The sequence below is a fragment of the Otolemur garnettii genome, unplaced genomic scaffold (assembly GCF_000181295.1).
Source record: "Otolemur garnettii isolate 467f Iridium unplaced genomic scaffold, OtoGar3 scaffold00250, whole genome shotgun sequence".
NCBI lineage: Eukaryota > Metazoa > Chordata > Mammalia > Primates > Galagidae > Otolemur > Otolemur garnettii.
Genome location: NW_003852645.1, coordinates 1,575,870 through 1,594,339, shown reverse-complemented (window position 1 = coordinate 1,594,339; position 18,470 = coordinate 1,575,870). Strand labels below are relative to the sequence as shown.

Below are 18,470 nucleotides of genomic sequence, written 5' to 3'. Positions count from 1 at the left end.
TAATGTATACATGAAAGAAAATGCTCAACATTGGTAATCATTAGGAAAATGTGAATTAAAACCATACCTGTTAGAATGGCTGCTATCAAACGGTTGATAAGGATGTGGTAAAAAGGGAACCCTTGTACACTGTTGGTGGGATTGCAAATTAGCACAGCCATTATGAAAAACTGTATAAAGGGTAGTCACAAAGCTAAAATAGAATTACATTATGACACAGTAAACCTACTTTTGAGTATTTAGCCAAAAGATTTGATTCAGTATATTTAAGAGATACTTGCCCTCCCACGGTCACTGCAGCACTGTCACAATAACCAAGACATGGACTCAATCTAAGCGTCTATCAACAGATGATGAGGAAAGTGTGGCACACATGCAGGAGGGAATGTCATTCAGCCATAGACAAGAAGGAAATTCTGTCATTTGCAACCACATGGATGGAATTACAGGATGTTATGGTAAGGGAAATAAGCCAGGCTCAGAAAGATAAACACTACATGTTCTCACTTATATGTGGAATTGAAACCTATTGTTCTCATGGAATCACTGTGGAATGGTGGTTGCAGAGGTTGGGGGTGAGGGCATGGAAAAGTCAGTATAAGCCTCAGTTACACAGGAGGAATAAGTTTTTGTTTGTTTGTTTGTTTTTGAGAACTGTTGCACAGCGTGGTGAATATAATTATTAATAGTATATTGCACACACATTTAAAAATTGCTAAGAGAATAAATCTCAAATCTTCACTATAAAAGTAATAAATAATTAAGCTGAAACATATGTTAATTACTTTGAGTTAATTTTTTGGCATTGTGTTTATAAATCATAAGATCACATTCTATCCCATAAATATAAACCATTATAAATTGTCAATTTACGGGTGGCATCTGTGGCTCAGTGAGTAGGGCGCCGACCCTATATACCAAGGGTGGCGGGTTCAAACCTGGCCTTGGCCAAATTGCAACAAAAAAATAGCTGGGCATTGTGGTGGACGCCTGTAGTCCCAGCTACTCGTGAGGCTGAGGCAAGAGAATCGCCTAAGCCCAGGAGTTGGTTGCTGTGAGCTGTGTGATGCCACAGCACTCTACTGAGGGCAATAAAGTGAGACGCTGTACAGTCCATCTTACAAGTACATGTGAAATTTACCAGGTGTAGAATATAAATGTCTTAACACAAAAACTAAGAAAATGCCATGAAGGCTATATTAACTGGTTGGTGAAAATATTTGAAATTGTATATAAAACTAGCACATTGTACCCCATGATTGCATTAATGTACACAGCTATGATTTAATTAAAAATAAATAAATAAATTGTCAATTTACAATAAAATAAAGTAGGAAAAAATGTGTTAAACTATAAATAATAAAATACATTACCTAGTCAATGTGGTTGTTGTGAGGATTAAAGTAGCAAATGTTTACCTGCTCTGAAGTCAGCATCCAACAGCTATTAAATTATTACTATCTCTGTTCTTATTATCACTGTAACACTTCTACCTGCCTTTAATCGGCACCAGGGGTCTAAGGACTCACTAACAACTCAAAATCGCACAGTAGATCTGGATACGTTGATACAGAAAAAGGGGACCCAACAAGATGGGCCTATGTATGTACAGGAGGCAGAAATCTTGTTTCCTATAAACTAAAACATTCACTTCCAATCAAGCCATAAAAATTTTCAACCTTAGCAATTCAGTTCCAGGAAACAAATATCACTGTTTTCTGTCCAAATAGAATGTTGTGATTTAAAAAAAAAAGAAGATTAGATACATGTGAAAAGTTTATGTTCTTCAAAAACCTCTACGTCTCCTCAAGAGAGAGAGATGGTGACAAATATGGCCCATCCCCGTATCTAGAGCAGCTGTTTTCTGCCCATTCTGCACCGACAACAGCCATCCTGATGTTGGAGATGTACTTTCAAAGTGACCACCTTTTGCCGCTGAGACAAATTGAAGGAAGTGACTGCTGGAGGAAGGCTAGCCCCGCTCCTGCAGAATCAAAGCCCCCAAGAGGCACCTGCTCCCAGATAAGTGGTGAGTCTCTGGCACCGGCGCATCAAAGGCATCGTGCTCCAACACGGAGGACACGACTGTTATGTGGTCAACCTGTTTCCTGAGAGCTCTTCCCTGCAGGTGACACAGGAAAAGTCTTCAAAGGAGGCAGCAGGCATCAGAGAGAAGGAAAAATACCTGCAACTTCTCTATTCCTTAGCTGAATATTTGAAGCCATTTGGCTAAATTCTTGGAGTAAGGGGGAAAAAGCTGATCAGGGGTATAGGATCTATCGACTAGAAAAAAAGAAGGAGCTAATTAGAAATCCACTGCCCAGGGGCTGCTGTCTCTGTGGCCATCCAGGTGATTGCTCAAAGAGAGCTGCCCAGTGTGTGGTCTCCCCACCCACCATGCCCCTCTCCTCATGACCTGTCCAGCCCCCAACACCAAAGCACCCCACCAGGGATGCTGAACAAAACCCCAGAACTCCCCTGCTTTCCCACTCTTCCCTTCCTCTCAGTTATTTACTCAGCTTGTTAAGGGTTGTTCTCCCAGCCCCGAAATTACCCTCCTTCCCTTCACCGCTGTTTGCTACTATCATGGAAAAAAGAAAGAAATCTCTGCTTTGATCAGCCTTCAGAGAACACGTCAAACTTTATTACACCTGATTTCCAGCTGGTGTGTCTCTGGCAGAGAAGTAAGGATGGCCCCTGATGCTGATGACATATTGTAAAACAAAGCAAGTCCAACAGAATCCAGCCGTAATGAGGTAGGCACTAAAGCTTCCTTTGATCATCAGTGGATAGTGCTGAGATATTAGGCAGACACTGGCTTATTTAGGACCTGTTAATGAACACTTAAGCCCATGAGTGGCAAAACCACCACCAACAAGAACCTGAGCAAACAGTTCAGGAGTAATTCTTGAGCACAAATCCATCTTCTTTCCTGTGTATGAAGTGTGGTTAGCTTTAGTATCAGGCAGCTATTCCACCATGCTTTTGGGGGGCTTCTTAAAAACTCCCCCACCCCAAAGCTCTCCAATCCTAAGTCTTTGCAGGGGATGTATGTACACTTTGTTGCAGAGAGTACATTGCCCTATTTTGTGGTAACCACACACAGGTCAAACTTGGGGGATCCCCCTTTCCAAACTCCTCGTTGAGTTCATATGATTTGAGGGGGTTTAGGTTTTAGACAACCAGTGCATTTGGGTCCTGGGGATGTAGTGCTTGGCTCAAGAATAAAAAGGAGATCTCAATGGGTCCCCTGAGAACATATTTCAGAATTTATACAGGAATGTCACAGAAAGCAGGTATCTTTTCTATTGGGTTTGAGCCAGTTCTCAGGGATTCATGCTGCTCCCACAGGGCAAGCTCTGCCAGAATGAAAGGCATCCTCACGAAACAGAAGAAAGAGTCCCTGTGAGTAGGAGGGCAGAGAAGGAAAGAGACAGAGAATGTTCTGGCGATGTATTTTGAAGTTCTAAATAAAACCTTAAGCTAGCCCCAACTCTGGACTTTTCAATCATGTGAGACAATTTCTTTCTTTCTTTCTTTCTTTCTTTCTTTTTTTTTACTTAAGTCAGTGTAGGTGGGATTTTCTGTTTTCCAATCCCTAAGACTCTCAACTGATATTATGGCTCACATCTGAAATGCTTCCACTGGGGATCAGTTGCCTTAAAATAAACAAGCATCCTTGGGAGGCATAAGACAACATGCCTTTATGTAATTTGCAATTCAGTGTGAATGAGCTCTCCAGTGGATTTCCTGAGAGGAGGTTTTGATATGGGGTGGGGGGGGAACCATACAAGCTTCTTAGGTCTCTGGGTGGGTAAAGAAGAGAAAGCAAATAAAATTAAATAGGACTGGCAGCTTTAAGGGCAGGTCTTCTCTGCTATAGCGGTTCTCAGCCTGTGGGTCGCGACCCCTTTGCAACAATGAAAATACATCGCGGCATTAGGAAGTCTGAAAACCACTGGAGAGGCTAGCCATAGGGGCCTGCACAGGTGGCTGTGATACTTCTCCAAGAATCCCCAGGCTTTCTTTCTCAAGGGCCTAGAAACGACAACAAAGTATCACATGCACCAGGCAGCTCTCTGCCAACCCCTGTGATTCACAGAGCTGCACCGTGACAGCAGTGTAGGCTGTGGGTTTTGATTTTTAAGTTGTGCACCAGGCTGTGAGGCTTACTGATTGATGTGGAAACCGAATGCTGTGAAGTTTTCCAATTTTCCTTGCAATCTCTGTGTTCCTGGGGGTGGGTGTTCATGAGTCACCCTGGAGAACTAAGGGGAAGAGAATGGTTCTTTGCCGGGAGTTTCACTGAAGCCTCAGGGCCACGTCTCATTGGCTCTGATTGGGTGCCGTGCCCATCCCTGAGCCAATGGCACGTCCAGAAGGATGAAGTGCTCTGATTGGCTGCCCTGAGTCACGTGGCCACCCTTGGAGCCCCAGGCCTCAAGAACGTCTCCCCGGACTTCCATTTCTGGTGTTCCCTCAACCTGCAATGTCCTTTTCTGCCTTGACCCTCTGACAGACTGGACGCACCTACATCTTTCAGGTGCTGCCTCCCCTGAGAAACTTTAAGTAATTTAGTTATTTTTGCTCTTGTGTTTTCAGTTCATGACTAGATTGTTCATTCACTCAACAAACATTTGCTGGGCAAGTACTATGTGCCTAGTGTTAACGTTTAGACTCAGTCTGCCACCTGGCATTTCTAAAGTTCAGCCTAATGGGTTCTCTTTACACAGTGAATTGTAACCTAACCAGAGGTATAGAGGGCCTGTAACCTGCGCTTGGACCCATCACAGATAGCCAACTATTCCAACCCCTTTGAATCAGGCAAACGCTGAGCCTTAACCCATTCAGCTGTTTCTGTACCTCATTTTCCTTTCTGCTCACAGATGCTGTCTAACCAATCAGCAGCCCTGAGGGTAACCTGAACCCAATCTGGCTGTGGGGCTGTCCAATTCTCAACTTGCTTTTGCTCAATTAAACTCTGTTAAATTTGTCTGAATTTTTGCTTTTAACACTAGTGTTGTTGAAAGTGATGGCAATACAGCATTGAACAAAGAGAGTCAAAATAGCACCATTCCATGGAGCTTATCAGTAAACACAGTCAAACCACAAATATAATAAATAATGTGTATATATATATCATATAAAGGAATGAAAAAGCATATATGGTATGTATGAGATCTATCTGTCTTTCTATTTATCTATCAACAGAGGGTGTAAAAATGTGTGTACATTTTAAGAGATGTTATCTCTTAAAGATGTGTGACCTTTCAACGTTGAGTTGAGGGTACCAGTATTGGTCAAGTGTACCTGGACATTCTATGTACATCCCTTTACCTGCAATTTGTATACTTTTTGGAAATGATGGATTTTACTTCCAACAAGATCTCTTAAAATAGTATAATTTTTTGGCACCCCTGGTATATATATGAATGAAAATGAAGCAGGGGTGGGGAAAGGCAGACCTAGGGGTGTGCAGATTTCACAACTGTTGCTCAGTGAGGTCCTCCATGAGCCGAGATAAAAGAACAAGCCACATAGATGTCAGGGGAGTAAGAGTGCTAGGGTGAGAGGGGGCAGACAGGCACCTGCCCTGTCAGAGGAGTGGCAGAGACTCCAGTGTAGCTGAAATTAGAAGAGTGAGAGGAGCCCTGCTGGGGTGAGGTCAGCACTATGGCAGGTGTGGCCACTGGGGTTGGGCTCTGTTTGTCCTTGTCAACACTTTGGCTTTTCTTATGAGGAGAGGAAGCCAATGAGTATATTTAAATTTTTTAAAGTTGATACACAATAGATGTACATATTTGGGGGATACAGGTGATAATTTAATACATTCATGTAATTTGTAAAGATAAACATCAATGTAATTGGGATAGCCATCACCTTAAGTAGTCATAGTTTCTTTATGCTAAGAACATGTGAATTCTTCTTTATTTTTCAATATACAATAGATTATTGTAAACTACAGTCACTTGACTGAATGATCAAACACCAGCTCTTATTTCTTCTATCAAACTCTGTATTTGTGCCTGTTTAGCGGTGTGGGGGTCATTGTGCTCAGGGCAGCAAATGGCTCTGAGCAGAGAAATGACAGGCTCACATCTACGCTTTAATCACCTTGGCTGGCATATTGGAAATGGATGGATTATGGAGAGGGAGCACTCGAGCAAGGACAGGCCCCAGGAAGGCTGCAAGGATGCCATGTTGCTGTGACTGAGGTGGTGCTGGGCCCTGGGTCAGGGTGGGGGCCTAAGGGAGGCAGGTTGGATCCCAGAAGTATTTTGAAGACATTGCCAATAGGACCTGCTGAGGGACTGGATGTGGGGAAAGGGAGAAAGAATGAAATCAAGGCTGAGCCCAATACTGAGACTCTAGGAATTGCCCTGTGCCAGTGTGGAGAAGATTCTGGAATAATCAGGTGGAGTGGCGTATAGTGCCCCAAATCCCACTGCCTTGCTGTGTTCTTACATCTCTGCCTTCTCTCTGAGCTCCTCAAGGACAAGGAATGTGTGTCGCATTTGTGTGGCCCCAGTAGCTTGAACAGCACCCAGCACTTAGTGGAGATTTAGTCTGCGTTTGTTGACTGCTTTCTAAATGGCTGGAAATGCTCCCTGATAGTTCACTCCCGAGTAGAGAGATTAATGCAGCTCTTGCTGAGAATGCAGACTCTGTGCTCTGTCGCTGGGACCCATGATAAAGGAGGCAGGCGTGTGGCCCCTTGAGAAGCCTCCATTGCTGCCCTGGGGCATTTGCTGGAAGATTTGCTGAGGACAGAGGTGCTGGCTACACCTGCCATCACTACCTGGGCTCTGGAGCGGGTGACAGCAGCCAGACAAGCCCATGTTCCTCCTGCTGACTGGAAACTACAAGCTTCCCCTGCCTTGCACACCTCTCTCTCAGCCTGCCTTTGTGTTGAATCATCTTTTCATTCAATTTAAGAAGAGAAAGAAGAGGCCAGAGGAAGGAAATAGGGGTGAGAGCAGTCTGTGGGCATCCCTAACTCAGTGAGAACTTTGTGGCTGGGCAGCAGAAAGGAGAATGATTTCCTCCCTCTCTCCTTCGGTCAGTGCTGTAAATCAAAGCTGGTGCAGCTGTGTACTTTGCATCACCATTGATTGTACACAGATGCTTTGTGCTATCAAATCATCCCAGAGACTTGGCAGTATACTCAACAATCGAGGTTCTAGTTCTCCTTCTTTCCCCGTCCAGGCCTGGGGGTGGGTAGAGAGGAAGCTTCATGTGGGTGGGGGCCCCCGCCTCCCACCATGACCTCCCCAGAGGGTGGGGGCTGGAGAGAGGCCAGAGGAACTGGTCAAGCACACTGTGTCAAGACACTGCCCCCAGACCTAGGGTCATCATCATCCAGAGAAGTTTTTCATTGCACTCATTTCTATGTTGGGGAGAAACTTCCAATTTAAGTGGCAAGACAATGAGAATGGAACTGGAGGGATCCCCTGGGGCCCAGAGGTCCTGCCAGTCACTGAACACTGCAGCAGACCAGACAGCAGGTCGTGTAGGGGCAGGGAGGTGTCCACTTGCCTTAATCACGTCTTCGTCAGACGATCGACACTCCACGGACTCCACCAGGTCGGTCACGGTGCCATCATCCTCCACTGAGACCACCTTCACTGGAACCGCCACCGTCTTCCCCGTGAGGATGGCTGTGTTTAGGATTTCTGCCTCCTGGAAGACCAAACACACCTCCATCACACCCCTGCTGAAACGCCCAGGCCACCTTCCCTGTGTCCCCCCTGCAGGCAGCACCGGGTTTTTAATCAGGCTCAGGCCAACCTGGCACGAGACACCTGCTGAGTGTCTGTGGTGGCCAAGAGAGAATCTCTGTCTTCACCCATATTCTGCAGGGAAACCATGATGAGGGAGGGATTGGAAGTGAACATATTTCATACTATTACCATGTTTGGTGAACACATCAAATGTCCTCTACACTCTTTCTACAAATGTTGACCCCTCACAGCATCCTGACAACAGGCATTACTGTTCTTCCTGTTTTACAGAAGACACAGAGAAGTTTTGTAACTTTGCCAGTGTCACTCGGCTAGGAAGTAAGAAAGACGGGACTCAGTAGGCATAAACTTATGTCTACTTACTCCAACTGAGGCAGCCAACGGCTAGCCAGAGGGGTAAGCTGTGGTGAACGGCACTTAGACTAATGTAAGACCCCCACGTGTGGGGTGCAGTGGGAGAAGCCTCCTGCTTCATGCTTGTCACCCTCTCTGTCTTTCAGAACCTCCTTCTATTGTCTAGGCTGTTACCAGGTCTGGCTGCTGGCACATCTGGTTCAGAAGACTGAACCCCAAGCACCAGCAATGGCACCCCGTGCCCCCACTGCCAAGACATACGCCTTCTGCTGCCAACTCTTCCCTCACAGACCAGGTCAAGAGGTGAGTGTTTTGGGGCCCAGCCGCCCTGGTGATTGCCCTTCAGAGCTGGGAACACCCTGGGCTACTCTCCTTGGTAACTCCAACTCAGTTGTCATTTTAGTCTTACTTATAGTTCGCTAATCACTTTGCCTCTTTTCCAGACTGTAACCCCCGTGAGGCTGTGTCTATTTCCTGCTCCTCTAGCACACTGCCCAGTGACAATGCTTGGTAAACATATGTGCCAAGCGCATGGATGAGGCCTCAACAGGGAAAGGGCCAGGACCCACATCATCACCCTTTGTTCTCCAGCACCACACTCTAAGCATGAACCCCTTCCTCCTGCACACCTGAGCCTCAGGCAGCCCTTCCCAGACTCCCAGCCACACCCTGCCTTCTGCACCTGTCCCTCCAGTGCACCAGCTCTTGTCCTGACTTGCTCTGATGAAATTCTTGTGATTTTTGAAAGGTGGGGACCTGAGAAAGCATCTGAGCCCGTTTCCCAGATAAAGAAGACTGAACCCCAAGAACAAGCAAGTGCATCTCATTCTGCCTGGCATAGGTTGTCTCCTCCAGCACGTGAAGCCGGAAGTCCCAATATAATCTGCATCTCTGTATAACTACAACTTCCAAGTCCCACCCCGGGCCATTATTCTTGCTCAGTTCCAGCTCATCTCTTGCCAGTGGTGTCCCTTCAGGGTGTTGGATCAATTTGCCACATTGCATTTCTTCTGTAAGTCAAACTTGTCTGTCCTATCCTTGATAGAATAACAGCAAAAAGTCTGGGTGGGGGCTAGGAGCTGCTTAGGGCCCCTAACACAGTTGTCATTTCACTTCCACTTAAAATGATCCAATCGCTTCATCTTCCTCCCAGACGTAAGCTCAATAAAGGCTATATCTGCATCACTTTGAGAGATGGCTTGGGATGGAAGATTGTTGTCACTTTGATTTTTTTGTGAACTCCAAAACGCCTGTTAGTAGCATACCAACAGAAGGAATAGGAGTTTATCATACTAAAATTACATAACTATTTTCCTTATGTTAACTTTTTATTTCTTATTTAAGATCTCATTTTTCCTTCCTAGTATGAAGTTGAGCTATAGCTAGCTCATTTGGTTTAGCTGTTGGATATAATAATATATATATATTTTCCATTATTTTAATTCTATAATTAAAGACAAGACTCCCATTTGGAATGCTCCTACGTTTCAAAGACTATGTCTTACATTGTCTCAATGTGCACAGGCCTTCAAAGGCTCCTGTGTGGATACAGTTTTTGTTGTTTCTCCACTGTGGTTCTCAGCCTGATTTTATTTATTTTGGGTGAAACATGGCGAAAAAAATGGAGGGGAAAAATCAGTATATGATGTTACTGGCTACCTCTGGGGAAGAAACAAGCCCCATGTACTTTTTTACACTAAAGGGTGAGGATAAAAAGAACAAGTCGTATGTTGAAAAGGAGTGGAAATGCCGTTACCTCCCTGGCCCCGACTGACTCATTGCACAGGAAAGACACAGACTGGGGGCTGGGGTCGTGTTGCCACTTCTGCCACCCATCTCAGGGAGGACAAGCCTGCACATCCATGGTAGACAGTACAGAGCATCTCCACTCCAACGGTAAAAGCCAAAAGGCCTTTAGTAGTTTTGCACACTCGGGTTAGCATCCTGAGAAACGACGGGAATATCTGAGGAGCAGCTGCAAGCCCATATGTCTGGGGTGCTGTCTTTCACCCTGAATAGCACACATCACTCTGCCGACTGAGATCTCAGTGGGGAGGAGTGACTGAGCTCCAGGCTTGGTATTTCCCTGCCTCCTGTGTGTGCTTCGATGCCTTGACATCAGGCATCTTCTCCCTCGAACAGCTTTGCTTTACCCAGGGGGGAATGATATGGGGATGACTTATAGAAGTCTTCAGACAGGGAGAACCACAGAGATCATGTCGATGGTGGATGCTCCTGTGTAGCCTCAATGTTGGCTGAGACGGGACCTATAACTGCTTTGATTACTGAGCCTCATAAAACCCCTGAAAGCTGAGCTGCCTATTGCCAGGGGGTGACCTTATCACAGTCCCTCAGGGACCAGGAAATAAAGGCCCAGCATCGCTTTAGGAAACACTACCTCCAACCCTGACTAATCACAGTCCTTACTGGTCACTCCATATCCCCCTTCTGCTACGGGGCTTTCAAGTCTCTGACAAACTGAAGCAGAACTTTGGGCTCTCCAGGGGGTGGGAGGAGGTGGAACGCGGAGGGGAGCCTGGATGCAGCACTGAGGAGAGGGACCACGGTGAGGCCATAGATCCTTTCTCCAGGATCAACCTCATTGCCGTTCACTATAGGGGAACAATACCTGTCCCTGTTTTGCTGGAGAAATGATGTCCTGTGTCTTAGTTTGGGCTCCCCTTGAAATAGATTGTGGGGCAAAGATTTAAGAGCAGTTTGTTTGGGAGGGACACAAAACTTCAGTTGCAGAATATGGTGGCAATGCAGTGAAGAGAAGACAGCAAAGTATGTGTGTGCGCGTGTGTGCATGTGTGTGCTAAACCCATCAGCATAGCAGGTGCATGGGGCTTAATCCTGCAGAGGTTGATCTATATTATGAAATATATATTCCGTAGGTGTGCCTTAGCCCATTTGTGTTTCTACAAAGAAATACCTGAGGCCAGGTAGTTTATAAAGAAAAAAAGGTTTATCTGGTTTACAATTCTGCTGGCTGGAAGATTGGGCTTCCGGTCAAAACCTCAGGTAGCTTCTGCTCATGGTGGTAGGCAACCGGGAGCCAGTGTGTGCAGAGATCACACACGGTGAGAGAGGAAGCAGGTGGCCAGGATCCTTCCACAATAACAGTAAGAACTCACCAAAAGACTCCCACCCTGGGAGGGCCTTAATTTATTCGTGAGGGTCCTCCTTCCCCATGACCCAGACACCTCTCATCAGGCCACCTCCAACATCGGGGATCAAATTTCAACACGAGGTATTGAGGGACAGATGTTCAAACTACAGCAGTGTGTAAATGTCTACATGTTTCAATACATTGAAATCTGCTGTGATTTATTTCCTTGCAGGGAAAGGTGAAGGCGCCATTGCATGCTGGGGGAGCTGGGGTATTTATACACCCCTCCTCAGTGCAGCTCCTGGGGTGGAACAGTCCCCACCACACCCAGCCTGCTGCACGTGCAGGCAAAGGAGACTTTGACCGCATCAAAGAAAGCTCCTGACAGAGGGTGGCACTTGGAACTGGAGCATTGTGCCAAGGGCAGGTACAAGGAAATGCCCAGGGCCTGACCGAGTCTGCTACAGCATAACTTGAAGTAATGCATCGCATGGAAGTCGGACAGACTAGAACCATAGTTAGAGTGTGTGTTTTTCTTTAGTTTTGCTTTGATTCTTTTTAAAAATTCCCTCATGCTTCCAGGCTCTGGATTTTCTGCTTCGAGTATCAGCATAGTCACTTATTCCTATTCACCCTTGAAATTTAATTTTAAAACAGAGCCAAGGAAAATAATGGAGAGAGAAAAACATGACATTGAGGAAAATTCTTAAACACTTCCAGGGCCGATCTCTGTGTCAGAGGCAGTTTGGCACCCAACGTGCATGCTTCCTAACAAAACCCGGTTTTCTCTGTGGCTGGAAGAGCCCAGATAACATGACTGCACGTGTGGCTGCCCTTCATTTGTGACACACAGTTCTGGTCCATGAGGTAGAAACGGAAGTCACCAGGCGAGGCTTCCAGAAACGCGTGTTAAACCAGCAAACAGAAAATCCAAACAGATTTGGAAGTCCATTTCCTTTCTTCCTGTCCATGGGGCACAAAACGGAGCTGCAGCTTGACCCTTGAAGGTGAGAGTCTGGGGTCAAGGGCAGGGCTCTCTGGCTGGACCACACCAGGTTTGGATCCTGGGTTTCATGCTACCAGCTAGGTGACTTTAGGCATGTCAGTTAGCTCTTGGTATCTAATTCTGTAAAATCAGACCATCATATCAATAGTAGGTACCTCTTGGGTTTGGCCTACTTTAGGTGAGTTACTATTTGTAGAGTGTTGAGAATAGTACCTGGTATCTGGTAAGGGTGTTTCTGAATGTTTGATAAATGAAAAAAGATAAATGATCATATAATGGGTGGAGTACAAAATTCACATCCACCTGGAATCTCAGAATGTGACCTTAGTTGGAAATAGGGTCTTTGTAGATGCCATTAGTTGAGAGGAGGCCCTCGTCTCCACATACACTTACAGGAATGTCCAACCTTTTTTTCTTTGCCACACATTAGAAGAATAGGGTTGTCTTGGGCCACACATCGAATACACAAACACTAAAGAAAAATTATGTGCAAAAAAAAAGATCCATGATTACTTTCCATAATATCCACCACCACAGATAAGCAAAACAGTCCTTGAATTATCTGTATGTGGCCCAGGAGCCACAGGTTGGACACCCCTAGCAAGATTAGGGTGGGCCCTAATCCGATGATGGTATCTTCTAGGAAGAGGAAACACCAACAGATGAACAGGGACGGTGTGTGAAGGCAGAAGCAGAACAGAGTGATCCACTCACCAGTGGGGAATGGCAAGGACGGGGATAACCAGGGGAGGCTGGACGAGGCAGGAGGGACCCTTCCTGACAGTGAGCACAGCTCTCTGACACCTTGATTCCAGACTTCCAGTCTCCGGAAGCTTGAAGGAATGAATTCTCCTGTTCTTTAGTCACCAAGTCACATTCCTTCATACAGCCTGAGGGAGCCGGCACATGACTGAGTCAAGTAGAGAAGAAAGCCGGATGTCATGGGCATCGACACGGCACCCTGGCATTGCTACTTCCAAACACATTTGGAGAGAGAATTAAATCTTGCTCATTTTAACCATTGTCCTTTGCGTTCTGTTACTCACAGATAATCACAGCCCTCACTGATGCAATCGGGAAGGGAGAAGTTCTCGTGATTTCTCATCAGTTTGAAGCTGAAGTGAGTAAGATAAATTGCCTTATTGTTGGTAATGAGAACGGATTTCTTCCCTTTTTTCTTTTTTTTTTTTTTTTTTGGTTTCTTGCCTTCAATGTCACTACGGCCTCTTTGGAGCTCACTTGCCATTTTAGTATGTGGTTCTGAAAAGATCCTGTATCTGTTACAATAGACAAATAAGGTTGGAAGAAATAACAGTAAATGTAGTGTTAGCTGCTTCCTCCCTAAACAAAAGCATCGCCGTGATAACTTCTGAGCTCCTCGTTAGAGGAGGGGAGAGGAGGGCAAACAGGCCATAAAACCAATAAAGCGGAGCCCGGCCGGCTCCCCAGCCCTCCCTGCACCAGGGAAGTTTCCCTGGGGGCCGCGCCCGTGGACGTGGAGGCGCGGCCAGTCCAAGCAGAGCCGCTGCCTGTTACCCAGCTCTGCGTGGGATGAATCTGGGAAACGGGCATTTGGAAGAAATGGACATAAACTGCCCTGCTAAGACTATTTCCACTGAGCCCTGAACACAGGTGGCATTTGGTAATGAGGACATAGGAAAGTAGGCACAAAACTTCAGACAAACAGGGCTGGAGTCACATATTTGAGGTATTTCCTCACAACATTTTAAAGGGAAATAATGGGTCACAGGACAGACAACTTTTGTTTTTCCTGCCCCACCTTCTTTGGTGTCACAGAACATCCATTTGCCTTTGGGACAGTACCCCTTCTCCCTTGAACGAGGCTGGGCGGGATGCAATGACTCCATCCCCTGACCAAAGAGTGGGCAGGTATTTTGGACACGATGATCATCAGACTCTCCCCGAGGACCTGGACTTCATGCCTGGGGACCGAGCCATGGGCAGGAATGGCTGGTGTCCCTCGTCCCACTAGTGGCTCCTGACGAGTCTGTGCTGCGTCCCTGTCTCTGTCTCCAGCACTGTCCTGGTCCCCACCTTTCCTGAGCTGCTTCTCCACTCTTTTCACTCACTCTCTGAGATGGCCTACATGCTTCCAATGAATTCCTTTTTAAAAAAATTAAGGTGGTCAGAATCAGGGTTGTTGTTTTTTTTTTTTTTTTTTGGTATAAACAACAGTCAGGTGGTATTTATTTTTTCAGTGTCTCCAGTTCCATTGCTGCAAAAAACATTATTTCATTACTTTTTGTGGCTGAGTAGCACTCCATTCTAAATGAAGGGCACACACACTGGCACCAAGGGATGAGAAGGACATTTGAAACCAAGGAGGGGAACTGCGTGGCAGGTGAGGGATAAAAACTTACCCATCGGGTACGATGAACGCTATTCTGGTGATGGCCACATAAGAAACCCTGACGAGTGCACCCATGTATCAACAGCATTTGTACTCCTAATAGTTTGAAACGGGAAAAAAAGAACAGTCGCGTCTCCTACTCACATGCAACTCACAGTCTCGAGTCCTTACTGCACCCCCAGGCCTGGAGGGCATAGCCTGCTGCTCCCAGGCTGCAAACCCGGTGACGGTGCTAATGCTGTGGGCAGCTGTGACACGATGTGAGTATTTGTGTACATGAGCAGAAAAGTGCAGTGAAAACACTATATTAATCTGTGGGACCACTGCTTTGTATGCAGTCCACCAAGTAGCTGTTCCCTAATAAATAAAGCTGACCAGGAAGATGATGAGGTGAAAGCAGATTGGTTTAGGAGGTTTCATTATTAATTCCCATTAAGATGAAAACTATGTGTTTCTTTAACAATTATCAGTTTCAGTTCACTAACATAAAATTTGGATGTTTTGTTTGTTTGAATTGCTTCCAAAGTGAAGCCTAACTAAGACAAAGGCTTGGATGCAGGTAGTTTATCTGCAGAAGGCAGGGGTGAGGGACAGAGGCAGTGAGGGAGGAAAGCTGTGCACAGGTGTGTGGTTGAGGTCGCTGCTGTGGGCTGGGGAGTTCAACCCTGCAGAGGGCACATCCTCCCAGAGTTGTCTGAGAAAGGCCAGAAGCCCCCATTCCCGACGTTACAGGTTTCCCCAGGCATGTAAACTCCACGCTCAAGCACAGACTCCCATGATATCAGAAAATCCCTGAGCAAAACGTGGAAAGTCGTCCTAATGACTTGAGGTGGCATCGGGTCAGAGAAGACACATCTTTACTCACGGGCAGCTCCAAAAATGGATGAGGGTGTTATAAAATCTCTGCCATGGGGGGAAGAGAAACTCCCTATAGCAAAGAATCATGCAAGCATTTGACTTACTTTCTGAAAAAGAAGCACAGTTGAGCCTTTTGATTTACATGGAGATGTACAGCGGCACTTACGCCATTTAAACAGCAGGTTTCGGAAGTTAGGCTTCTCCACTCATGTGCTTATAATCCATGGAGAGACTGAAAGCTTGCTCAGTAAGAGCATATCAAATGCTCTCCTGAACCAAGGAGCTAGACCTGGTGGTAGCCCTGCAGGTCCTCAGGTCACACCCTGGACCAAGGCCTACTTTGGTAGGATGGGTGCCACCTGGGACCTGGCTCTGCACCCTTTGGGAGCACTACTTAGATATGTGCACAAGTTACAACATTCTTACTTTCTTCCTGACACACTGGTATTCCTAAATTGCTAATATATTTGTTTTCCATGGACCAGTACCAGTACGTGGCCTGTTTGGAACTAGCCGCACAGCAGGAAGTGAGTGGCGGGCGAGTGAATTAGGCTTTGTCTGTGTTTACAGCTGCTCCTCATGGCTGGAGTCACTGCCTGAGGTCTGCTTGTCAGATCCACCACTAATAACCAAGGAGTCACTGTCTTCTGTGAAATTGGTTCCTGGTGCCCAAAGGCTGGAGACTACTGTTCTAAAAGCTGCATTTTATTTCTCGTTCTTTGAAATAAATTGTAAATCATGCTCAGTTTTTAAAAATGTCCTATCAGTTAGTGATCTTAGTTGCAGACAACTAAGAATCCATCCACTCCAGCTCATTTTAGGAGAAAGGGAATTTTTAGGGAGTATCACTGGAATTGAAGGAACAGATTTCAGCTGACTTCCTGAGATCAATACCTCGGGCCATAGAGTGAGCCTCCCAACTACAACCGATGGATTCCATCATGACCAGAAAGCTTACAAATCCAGCAGATGGCTCTAGAACCTCTTTGCCTTTATCACAATCTTGGCCAGTGCAAAAGATGCCCACACACTGCCTCTTGTCCTCCTTGGAAGTGAAATATCACACAGGAACATCCAATGGGTGAAGATGTGCCGACACTCTCACAGACACTTTGCTGCTTGGGGAAAGGTGAGCAAGGTGTATTTTTTTTGGAATCTACCTTGGGAAGATGAGATTTACACAGTAGGGAGCTATTAAAATGTAGAGAGGATATCTTTGGATAGTTACAAAGAAAAGTTTCCTATTAACATGTGTTCAAGTACAAAAATGCATATTCTGCTAAGTCTATTTATACTTCCAGATTAAAATTTTGCTACTATTGGCATTATTTACCTTCTACAGTTGATGCCACCTTCCAAAGATTTAAAAACATGATAGCTTATAAGATTCCTTTTTTGTCCATGGAAAACTGAGAATGTCAAAGGGACATAAGAAGTGAGCATTTAGATTTCATGGCCAAATAAAATTGTTTAGTTAAAGATGGATGCCCAGATCAGGTTAAAAACTTTCTTTTTCTCCTGTCATATCCTATCCAGAGGTAATATAATGTGGTGTGGACACTGACCAAGCAGAAGAGATACCCTTGGCATGCAGAAGAATTCTGGTCCATGGCAGACACAGGAAATCTCCATGGATATGCCCCTGGCTCATTCATATTCTCCAGGTCCTTGCCCTTGGGAAGAGATATGTGAACACTTCTAGCCACTCAAATGTGAAGGACAATTTTGTTTATTACTCTTGGGTTGAAGGGATAAAGTTTTGTGCTCAATATCTACTCTTTCTTATCACCTGCCATGGCGACCAAAGAGGCTGCGTGTTCTAGATGGAGCAGAGACAAGATGGAGCCTCTGTGAGCCTGGTTCCCTGAGTCTCTACACAGAGAGGCGCTTCCCACTGACTCATGTAGGATATGCAGCAGGAGTGATAACTGTGCTTTCTTGCCTTAAGGCAATGTGATCTAGGAAATAACTTGTTACTACAGTATCACCTAATCTATCCTGATTAATATACACTTTTCAATGTTAGCTTTAAGAACTAAAATACACTCACACGCACAGTAGAACCTCCATAGTTGACCACCTCCCTACACTGACCATGTCCTTAAGTTGACCTAATTTTCATACACCTGACACGCACCACATGTACATAGGCTTAATTCCTTATGTTGACCGCTTGTGTATGTTGACTGGTTTGTCGAGGTCCCCTGGGTGGTCAACTTACAAAGGTTCTATGGCCTATACAGAGTGTGCCAACAATATGTATACACATTTTAAGAAAGAAAAAACTGTATTAAATTTGTAATACTCAAGTCACGTTTGACTTCTGCGATTATGAGACGTGCTTGATGTGACTTTTCTTCATTTTTTTGTTACTGGTGTATATTGAGTATTACAATTTTTTTTGAGTATTACAATTTTAATGTTTTCCTTTTTAAAAATGTATATGCTTTTTGGGGACATTCTCTGTATATTCATTGAATTCTGAATTCTGGACTATCCTCTGAATGAGGGGGACAGATCACTCAGAATGAAACCTTGAAATTCTCTCCCCATGCTGGGTGACTGCCCTCAGTTCTGATGTGATGAGCTTGGGCATTCCCAGAGAAATCCAGGATGGAGATCTGACTTTCCTCTGTAGCCATACTCTTCCTCGGTGTGTTTTCTTAACTGTGGTTGATTTTTAAAAATATTTTCAATTCAGTTCTCAACAAAGCTTGATAACCATCTAAATAGAATAATGAGTTATCACCTTGTCCTGGTCATTAGCTTGTGTGGCCAAACTCTGTTATCCCAGCCACCTCCCAAAGGAACAGCAAGCTCTGCAATAGAGATGGTCTGTGAGTGTTTTATTTCTACCCCATTAAACAGAAGAGCTATTAGATGACCATAGAAATACTACATCTAATTAGCAATAATGCTGTGTTGCTATAAATAATCTATGTGCTTCTTTTAACAAGCAGACAACATCAGTCAACTTGGCACCTGCATTGCAAACAGATTTATAAACCACTCTGTTTCTTAAAGTAC

The 18,470-nt window shown here is 45.2% G+C and overlaps 1 protein-coding gene across 1 annotated transcript in view; it reads right to left on the bottom strand.

The window, feature by feature from the left end:
- Nucleotides 1-1,972: 1,972 nt before the first annotated feature.
- LOC100944162 (transmembrane protein 132D-like) overlaps nucleotides 1,973-18,470 on the bottom strand; it is a 561,473-nt gene continuing 544,975 nt past the window's right edge. The window contains exons 5-6 of the mRNA XM_003802605.3: nucleotides 7,537-7,680; nucleotides 1,973-2,122 (exon numbers count right to left, since the gene is read on the bottom strand). Coding sequence (XP_003802653.1) covers nucleotides 1,973-2,122; nucleotides 7,537-7,680 — 294 coding nt within the window. The remainder of the gene's footprint in view (nucleotides 2,123-7,536; nucleotides 7,681-18,470) is intronic.